The sequence below is a fragment of the Frieseomelitta varia genome, unplaced genomic scaffold (genome assembly GCF_011392965.1).
Source record: "Frieseomelitta varia isolate USP_RPSP 00005682 unplaced genomic scaffold, Fvar_1.2 scaffold_24, whole genome shotgun sequence".
NCBI lineage: Eukaryota > Metazoa > Arthropoda > Insecta > Hymenoptera > Apidae > Frieseomelitta > Frieseomelitta varia.
The window spans coordinates 194,901-205,538 of record NW_025109968.1 but is presented as its reverse complement, the minus strand read 5'-3'; the positions used below and the strand labels follow the sequence as shown (position 1 = coordinate 205,538).

Below are 10,638 nucleotides of genomic sequence, written 5' to 3'. Positions count from 1 at the left end.
CACAGTCGAATCATCAAACTTCTAATTTGTACGATTTATTATAATAGAGCTTCGTTTGCTTTATCAACTATTGCGCGAAATTAAAAGTTTTTGGCAAACTTTTGACTTGTAAAATTTCGCTAATAATAATTAACTTAACGGTGCAAGAAAACTCAAGTAGAATATTTATACATGTCACTAGATTTGCAAATGGAGGAACTAAACGAAACAAATTATTAGAAATCAAAGAGAAAGTATAACAATCCAAGTGAAAGATTCGTTAAAAACTAGTTTCAAGTCAAAACACGATTATATACTGTATTTTTGAAACGAAAGAGTGTTTAATTTGAAATTGACATTGTAAGCACAGTATCACATTAATTTCACATTCAAATTTTCAAATTATTAGATTGTTGCATTACAAATATCTTTCTCGAAATCTCGTTTTGGTAAATTTTTCGTATTATTTTTCATCAGTTCATTACCTTTTCCAACAATTTCATTTCAAATAACTGCATGCTTCATTCATTTCTATATACAATGTGCAAAAACACATTTATATACGAGATTATTACTGCTTGTAGATTACCAGATTATTTTTGCTTCGTAAATATAAACACGATGAAACAACAGGGACACCAAGTATTTACTAACAGAGTAATACGACAACCGTAATAATAATCGATTCAAACCGATTTTACCGTGTACGCGGCAAAATTTTTATTTTAATCTAGAATCTATAATCTCACTGTTGTCTTTCACCTCGAAAATTCTCTAAATTTATAATGCAACAACCTAGCGCGACAATGAAAAAAATCTTTTACCACGTCGCGTAGTCACCAAACAACCAACTAAAAAACACGATCTTCCAATTAAATCGAATCCTCGCCGAATCTGTCATTTCTATCACGATCGAATCGTTCGAACGAACTCACGACCAGCCAGACGAGTAACCGCGCGTGTCATTCACGATCATCGAGGAATCACTGTTTCCACAAACAGAAACTCAGAAAAATTCGCACCTGCCCAATCGGTCGATTCTCCTAAAGCGTGCTCCGTGGACGTGTCTCGAGACGCCCCATCGCATCATCCGCGCCACACCGAACCCCTTTTTCGACAACGATCGAAAACTGGAAAAAAATCCAGCCGCGCGACTCTCTCACCTCCGACTCGGATCGGCTCCGATCTCCTCCGTTCGAGCATCATCTCACACGATGTCCTCCTCGTCGTCTTCCTCCTCCTCCTCGTCGTAATCATCGTCGTGGCCGACGGCCGGCCAGCATGCTTCGTTGTCCTCGCAGCGTCGTCTACGTCGCTGTTGCGACTGCTGTATCGACGCGGAGACGCGCAACGACGTCGACTGTGAGACAGCGGCTGTCGATTGCACGCCGGTGACCAACGACGAGGACGAAGAGGACGACGAGGAGGACGACGAGGAGGACGATGAGGAGAGTGGTTGTTGCTGTTGTTGCTGTTGCTGCTGATGTTGTTGATGATGATGAACCTGGTGGTCCTGATTGTGGTCAGGAAGAACAATGTTAGCGGTGGTCGAAGGGTTGCTCGCGGCTGCGGTGGCGGCGTACGCCGCTGCTGCAGCGGCTCAGGCCAAGGCGTAGGGGTGAGTAGGGTGGTGTCACAAGCCCGGAGCAGCGGTGGCGACGGAGGACGGCGGAGGCGCGCTGCTGCTAGCCACGCTTGTAGCATGATGGTACAACGGGCTTTGGTAATACTCTTGATGATGATGGTTCGTCATGTTGTGCATCGGGCCAGCGGCGTTCGAGCCCGTGTGCATACCGTTGTGATGGTGGTGACTCGGTGGCGCGGAGTGCGCGTGTGGGTGATGAGGCGAGCCGAAGTTGGCATAGCTCTGGTGCAGCTGCTCGTACATCTTCATCTCGGGTGGTTTGATGTCCTGAGCACCCGGTGACGTGCCCGCCGCGCCTGGCAGTAACCTGGTGATGCTGAACGGATGGCTGGCAGCTGTGTACGGCGGCTCTTGCTTCAGACTACCGGCCATTCCGTGATGCAGAGCCGCCGTCGGCTCGGAGATCAGATGAGGATGAAGACTTCGACTAACCATGGCGGTGAGTTCGTCGTGAGTGGTGCCTAGGTCGGGCAACAGGCCGCCTATGTCCGCTGTGTCGCTCTTTAGCGCGGTGTGATGCTGGTGGAGGCCGGCCGTGTGATGATGGTGATGCGAGGACACCAGAGAATGGAGATCCTTGTCGTCTTGCTGTTGGGATCCGTGGTGCAGAGAGGACGCTGTCTTTTTACCTGCGTGGGCAGCTTGTGGCAAAAGTTCGTGAGATGTTGGACTGCTGTGCCCGGCGGCAGCCGCAGCCGCTGCTGCGGCAGCGGCCGCTGCCGCACCGTTGTGATGCTGTTGATGCTTGTTCTGCCTCGTTAGCTCTTTCTTCTCATCTTTGAACCTCTTCTGCCGACGCAAATAGCATCCATTCTCGAACATGTTCCCACTCTCGGGATGCAAAGTCCAGAAAGAACCTTTGCCCGGCTTGTCCGGTGTGCGCGCCACCTTGACGAAACAGTCGTTGAAGCTGAGCGAATGCCTGATGGAGTTCTGCCAGCGTTGCTGATTCTGCCTGTAGAATGGGAACAGGTCCATGATAAACTGATAGATCTCCGACAAGGTGAGCATTTTACTAGGAGCGTTCTGAATGGCCATCGTGATCAGGCTGATGTAAGAGTAGGGCGGTTTCGCGTGGGTGTAACTTCGGCGGTAGGACTTGTCGGTTCTGGCTCGTTGCAAGGCGGAATTCGGCGAATCCGGCTCAGCAAGGGAAAGAGGATCTCTGGTGACACCGGCGCCGCCGCCTGGTGTCAGAGGACCATAGCCGACGGCGCTCATACAAGCACCACCGCCGCCCATCGAGGCGCTTCCATAACCACCCATGCCACCGCCGCCCATCGACGCCATCCCCATAGCTGAACTCATGGTGCTCATGTTGAAACCCCCAGCCCCTTGAGGGCTGCAACTTGGCCCGACACCGACACCCATCGACATACCCATCGGCATACATCCTACCGAGTTGATCGAGCTGTACGTCGGCGCCATGCTGCCCATCGTAGACATCGCGGCGCTGGTCATCGCGCCGCCGAGGCTACCAGTGTCGCTGTACAGCTTCTGCGACTGGAGCATGGTCATAGAGCTAACCGGTGCCGGTGTGGCGGGCTGCTGTCTGCTTGTCAAACGAGAATCATGAAAACCGCGGTACCACGGCTGTTGTTGGTAATGCGACGCCTCCCGAATCTTCTCCTATGGAACGGAAATATCTGGGCACACGCCCGAAAACACGCCACTCCAGTTACTTCAACTTACTTACTCACTCGGACCACAATAATTATCTTATGTATTATCGATCAACTTTTATTCGATCCAAGTTGAACCCCGATATGTATGTATTATGTATCACTGATATATCGCCGTCCTCGATGATCGAGTGGATCGTAAGCCTTCTTCACAACCGTAACACTCCGCACACTCCGAAAAATCCCCGAAAATCCACTGAATACCTTCGGTAGTAGGTACCGATACCAACCGATACTACGACCCCGACGTATATTTATACGACGTAGAGTATTATCCTCTTCCTCTTCCAACACAACAAGGATCGTCAAAGTACACCTCTCGGATACACAAATATCTCAGTACGAAACTCGGTCGGTGACTGGGCCGCACTGTTCCATTGCGAAAACCACGGACACGATGGATCCAAGGTGAAAATCCAGGATCGCTCGATCGTTTCGACAACACGCGGCGAGACAACTGAATCGCGGGAGAACAACGGCGGTGAATCGACGCGCGGGGCTGGTCGCGCGCGGCCAGCAACGAGCACACGAGCTGAAGACACGATCGACGTTGTTTGAGCGGGGCTCCGTGTGTGTTTGAGACCGCCTCACCTCCCTCATTCACCAGTTTTCGTTCTATGTCTCTCTGTCTCTCTGTGTAGCGTGTGGATGAAGGCCGGTTAGCGAGTGTACTCCGCTACTCTTGAGTCTCCCGATCTTGTTCAAACACATTCCCACTCTGATCCCAAACCGCCGCGCCTGTCCCGTGTTCACCGACCAATCGACAATCTCTGAACCCTACCAGCCGCCGATTCAAGCCAATGGGAATGGAACGGAGGGCGACCAGCGTGTCCCCTTCGTATCCGGTGAATCGGTGGCGCGACAATGCAAGCGGAGAAACAGGCAGGCCTTCCAACGTTCCGGCGATCGAGTGAAACGCGCAGCTGCGGGTTATCCCGCTTGCGCATTATCCCGCAGGACTCCGGGCAACCGGCGCCCGGCCACCACCGTCCCGACGGCCGCGTCCCGACGCTCCTCTCTCATGTCATGTCAACTGTCTGTCTGCCACGCGTTTGACACCTATCGGCGCGCGTCACGCGACGGGAGCTGATTCTCTTCTTCTCTGCATTCCTTTCTTTTTTTCCTTTTTCTCTTTCTTTTTCCATCTTTGAACTTTGCTTTTCTTTCTTTCTTTCTTTTTCGAAGGGTTTTTTTTTTTTTTGGTTTTTACTTTGGTTGGACAATTTTCTTCTCTCTTCGTTCTCCCTTGGGTTCAAACTGGACTCGCAGTTATCCCGTGGTTTTCGTTTGTTTGTCGCTGTTTGAATTTCGAACACGCGTCTGTTCTGTTTGGTTCAGTGAGTTGGACACCATGAGTTGAATTTTTGGAAGAAAGTTTCCGAGGTGAGTTCCTTTTCATTCCTCGCGACGAAGTCATGGCCATGTGACTTTTTGAGGAGCTTGGTGAGAGAAGTGAAAGAGAGTGAAAACGGCGACGCGACGGTTTCGGAGCAAGGTTCGTGGATTGCTTGTGAGATTCGCTTTCGTCAAGGTAGAGTTTTTGTGAGTTATTTTAATGCTCAAAGATTCCGCAAAACTGACAATCCGACGAAAACTGTGTCTGATTTAGCCCTAAAACAATATAGTATAGTACAGCATAGTATAACGAAACAAAGTTATAAATGCCAATAGCATAACGTGCATCATATTACTAAAATCTTGGTTGTTTCAAATTTCTACTTTACATTTCCTCTCGTGGAGATTAATAATAAATAATACTCGCTTCATTTTATAACAATAGTTTGATTGTAACACTTGACAATCAGAATTTCGTTCATTTAATAACACATTTTCAAAATTTTTTAGAACCTAGTACAATTTTTATTGAAATTTGATCGAGATCTTTATATTTATGGAACAACAGTAAAATTATTTATACAAGTATGTGTAATTTTATGCTCGCAGGCATCGATCAAACACGATCCTCAATATTACCGAATTTCAATTTCTCAAATCTTCAATTTTTATACGACAAAATTATTCAGTTAAATCACTGAAACTTCGACCGAAACTTGCTATTGTTAAAATAAATGGACGGTAAGATAATAAAATACGCTAGATTTAGTTCACGAAGGCAAGCAAAATAAGAGATGCAAGTGTGTATAATATAATTTTTAACGTAACACGTCGCTGCAAATGTTTAACTTTATCAAGACTGAAAGAGAAATAGTTCGTCAGTTTCACTGAACTCTCCGAAAATGAGGATGTTTCTTCTTCTTTCAAGGCGATTTCTTTAACGACAGGTTCGACAATAGCGACAGTATATAGAAACAGAGTAAATATTGAAGAATAGCATGTGGCAGTACGTTAGAATCATCTACCTTGGAAAATGGATCATTTGAACAAATCCAACAACATAAATATTGAAGCACGGCAAATTACAGGGAGTTTGGACTGGCTCGATCAACTTACATAAGAATACTGCCGCTTTCATTACCTATGTCAAAGCTAGATAACTCAAACAGTCCCCGATAACATTTAATTACAACAACAAATATACACGCATAATATTTATCTATATCCGTGTAACACACTGATAACTCTAAACATCCAGCGTAAATTTGTCGATATTTACGATCGAATTAAGCCTCTTCTACTATAAGTACACTCGAATTCCTTTCGAGAGAGAACAAATCACGAAACAGTCGCACGCTTACTTACCTAAGTATTTTTTTAACAAGAAAGAAATCACCGGCTGATCAATTAATTAAGTTTTGAATGTTTTTTCGATTCTTCCCTAAATCATTTGATAGTCTCCCTAGTAGCTTTTTGAATTTTACGCTTTCGGTCTTTCGATTTTCACCTTCAACAAATGTAAGAATTTTCATTGTATATTTATATTCTGTCCAATTAACAAATTTCTAAACATTCCTCTTTGATTTTTCAAAGTGTAAAATTCATTACTAAATCGTTTCTCGCGAAAGATAATGAAAACGATTTCACTCCGTCTCGACGAAAATAATGTTTCAAAAAAAGAAGAAAACACACAGGTAAAAATAATATTAATAAATCGTCGTTCTCGAAGTAGACAACGGGAATCGTTCGAATATATAATTTCACGTGGGAAAATCATAATGGTGCATGGGTACCTGTCTGACAATCGAGTTTTGCAATCGAGTTTTCCGCTTTTTCGGCGCGTCGCGTCGCATCGCTCGATCAGCGCCGATTAATCGTTTATCGCGTCTCGAATAATTAACCGTCCGTGGCCCATGAATATTAAACGCGCGTAATAAAAAGAGATCGGATTTTCGGCGGATAATTCGGTTAGCTTAACTCGATCCAGTCGCGCGGTTTCCTCTGTCGCTCCCTTCGTCGATTCGACGCCTCGAAGCTCGCAAGTCGACCGATTTCCTCATCATCATTATTTCGTCATTGTCCATCGATTCCTTCCTAATTACCATATTACCTCAGTAACTGTTTATCGACAATTTTTTTTCATTGAAATAACTTTTTTTTTAAGCAACGTGACATGTCTGTTCTCCCTGTTTCTTCACGGGGTAAAACGATGAAATGAAATTGTTGAATAATTTTGAACGATGCAATTTATGAATTGACAAATAAGTATTATTTACGTAACACGTGTGTATTACTTATAATGATTACAATTATATATTATCTATCATTATTTTATTATATTTATATGCATGTTAAAGCGAGGAAAATAGTTTGTTATTATATAAATAGTAACTTCGATATTTTTGAACTTTGTAAAATTCTTTGTTGAGAATCGCCTGTCATGATCAAAAGATTTAGAAATTCAAGGGTGAGATTTAAAAAATATAAATTGCCTGGAAGGAAAGAAAATGGGAAATAAAATATAAGAAAATAGGAAATAAATTATGGGAATTGCAATATAATTCACGTGTCCTTTGAATTTTATAGCCCAAAGCGATTATTTCTTCCAGAGTTAAAACAATTTGTTAACATACAACGTACCAAAAATTTAAAAAACTATCCGCTAGATCGTCAAATGGAAGATTTTATCGATAATTATTCCAACTACAACATCTTTAATAAATTATCAACAATTTATTTCTATTCAATAATCTTAACGTAATATTTTTTACATTCAGATCCAATAGTATGACAACAGCTTTCCATCTACAAAAAGAATTGCGAAATTTTTTTTTTCATCGATTTTTACAATTTTCACGATCTTTACGGCAACGTTGAATTCTGGGGAAACAGAGGAAAGAAAATAATCAAAGAATGAATCGATCATTGCGATCGACTCGAACGATCATGGAATTAGCGATCCCGCTGACGTAGTTGGTTATTTTTCGAGGAAGTGCGAAGTACTGTCTAATATACGCGACTCGAAATCTCAAGAGAACACAACGAAGAAGAAAGCATTGAAGGGTGTCGCATTTATTCAACGACTTAACACGTTCCCCGTGGTGTAAATCACCAATGGACGGTGACCCATTTTGCTCGTCACGAAGGAGAAACCTCTTTTGCAATTTCAGTCGCCATTAGAAACGAAACGAGAAGAAAAATTCTGTACGGTCCAGTGAAATTCAACATAGTTTCGCTAGTACACAGTATTAAGAAAAAAAAAAAAAATGAGAACAAAAATATATTTACACTTTATATATTTTATATTTAGCAAGAGAACTTTCTTTTGGAATTTTTTACAGCATTAATTTTTTACATTATTTATGTTCTTGTGTAATTTTCGATACAGTATCTTTTTACAGTTGAAAAATTTTTTAAATAAGGAAAGAGTATATAAGGAATATTATTGCAACTTCTCGTTTCAGTATCATGCTAAAGATTACGCTTTAGACACCCAAAGTTTCTTCATTTAGTCAAAAGCAAGATTACGACATTAAAATTATAAATTATAATTATGAATTAAAATTATAAAATTATAAATATAAAATTGTAACTAATTTTTGTAGAAAATACAGAAATTTAATCAATCTATTCAATTTAGACTTCAAACAGATAGAAAATTACGCTTTTCAGTGATAACAAAATCTCATATTTCTCGTATTTCTCAAAATTAATCAGTAAGAAGAAAATATTATATTTGAAAAAATTCTGTGTACAAAAGATTGCTAAAAAAAATTGACTTGACGTCGGCTTAACGTCACGTAGACACTAACAATGTAAACGAGACACCATTACCCAAGTGAACAACCTGGCGCGACATTATTTATGATAAACAGCGAACCAGTCCGCGGTGTTAATAATTTTACATGCTGTCGCGCGATGCACAATACGATGGTCCCAGAACATGCATACGTGTGTTAACGGTGAATTAAATATCGAGTTAGTCGTCGATTAATCGTCGCTAGTTCCTCTCGCGCGAGTAATCGTGCCTGCCAACGTTCGTAAACGCGATAACGTTTGCGTGAAATTGATCCTGTAATTAGCCAGCTGCTGAAACACATCGATAGGGATAAATCTGAAATCCGAATGTAAATTTCATTTTTAGAGAATATTCGCCAATCAAATACTTTGACAATGGGAATCAAAATTCATGGAAATTGTAAACTATCTACCTTCTTTTAGATATTTACGATCAATTATCCATTACATTGATGAATCTCCTTATTTATTGTTTCAGTGAGATCACATTTAATACTTGTACGTTTAAGATAATTATTCGTACGAAATTTATATATTTATTTATATATTTCCAGATTGGTTACAAATTTTTATGCAAATTCATATCTATACGGGCACAATTAACTGATTAGTAAATACAATTGAACTGTATTAGTAAATATTAGTTATTAAGTAAAATCTAATAATTAAATATTGATCTTGCTGGTAAATATTAACCCATCTAAATATCATACTACAATAAATACCAGTAGCGTGCCAATGCTTTTCAAAGTTCGCAAGGAAAAAGAACGTACATTCGTCGAACGATTAATATCTCTTTCGACCAGTCTCCATCGACGCGGATTAACATTATTGCAGGATCACTGCAAAGTACATTTTTAACTTTATTAAGCCGCAGCTAGTATACGCTTCGCAAACACGACTCTGCCCCCGGAAGATCGAGAGATCCGGTAATCTCGGAAGCAGCAGCTTGAAATTGCCGAACGATTCGCGGATCGTTTGCTCCTTTAATTGCAACTCACCCTCCGCTCTCTATCCCTCGTTGAAAATTGTTTTAAATTCAACTAAATATCGACCCGAGTCGATTAAAAGAAAATTCGTTGTTACTCTGTTATTTTTTTATTGTGTGAAATATTTTATTTTATTTTTCCTCTTAAAGTCAGTCCTGTCAGTGAATCTAAAAGAGCGTGACGGTATTGATTGACGAATTGGAAATTCGATGGTTTCGCCTTCAAGGATTTTTTTAAACATATAACAGTAAAAAATATATGTAACAATACATCTTTAAAATAATACAAAATAAATACAAAGTAATACAAAAAAGAAAAGCGAAATTTATTTTCTGAGAAAACATAGTTCTCTCTAAAAAAAAAAAAGAGAAGATATTATTCTGTGAAATTTGTTATTACTTCCTCTCCTTTTTTTTATATGTTCCTTTGCTTTTTTTCTCTTTCGGAATAATAATGTTCAAAAGTGTCACGTCTATGAATAAATTTTATTAACATTCGCGTAATTTTCTTGCTCGTTACATAAGAAAAATGATGAACGAATATTGTCGAATGTTTACCGCGGTCAAACTTGCGCGTTTCTTTCGCCACGCACAAGGAGAGAATATTTTCCTCTTTTTTCCCTGCTTTATTCCCTCTCAGACAGCTCACCGTGCTGATCAAATATTCCGCGGAATTGATTTTAACGCAAAAACTCGGGATCGAGTGGAAAAATCTTTCTACAATCGGTTAGGGAACCGATGTTTGCCATCGACCAACAACTTCGAGGCGACATTTTCGCCTCGGCTCGTCTCCGTGTTTAACACATGTTCGCGTCAACATTTCCTAATTGTTAATAATTTATACGTAATTCACTCTTTGAACACGTGCTCGTTTATTTTTGCTCAGCAAAGAGAAATACAAAAGAGGAAAAATACATATATGTACATACACAAATAATTTGCAGTCTTGCTATTTTTCTTCATTTTCCTCTCGTCCTTTTAAAAATAGTGAAAATTTAAATAAAACTTCGACAAACGATTGAGAACGTTCTTTTTCAATCGGGTGCACACATGCCTGTTATCGTGAAATATCGCTTATCAAATGCATTGGCGCCGAATCCTGGGGTACGAGAGCTTTATTTATACATTGACAAATTTTGATTCATTATTGGTGAATTATATTTTTATAATTCATAGATTTTCTTTTTTTTTTTTTTTTTTTTTTTTTTTTT

The 10,638-nt window shown here is 40.8% G+C and overlaps 1 protein-coding gene and 1 long non-coding RNA gene across 5 annotated transcripts in view; one reads left to right on the top strand and one right to left on the bottom strand.

Moving 5' to 3' along the window:
• Window positions 1-389: 389 nt before the first annotated feature.
• LOC122527945 (silk gland factor 1) lies at window positions 390-4,442 on the bottom strand. The gene has a single exon (XM_043652562.1). The coding sequence runs from the start codon at window positions 3,140-3,142 to the stop codon at window positions 1,613-1,615; it is 1,530 nt and encodes a 509-aa protein (XP_043508497.1). The 5' UTR covers window positions 3,143-4,442; the 3' UTR covers window positions 390-1,612.
• A 125-nt stretch (window positions 4,443-4,567) lies between these two features.
• The window catches only part of LOC122527948, a 39,066-nt gene continuing 32,995 nt past the window's right edge, over window positions 4,568-10,638 (top strand). For 3 of the 4 annotated variants that reach the window (XR_006306461.1, XR_006306462.1, XR_006306459.1), the window contains exon 1: window positions 4,568-4,837. This is a non-coding gene — a long non-coding RNA (uncharacterized LOC122527948). The remainder of the gene's footprint in view (window positions 4,838-10,638) is intronic. The other variant, XR_006306460.1, reaches the window with a different exon arrangement.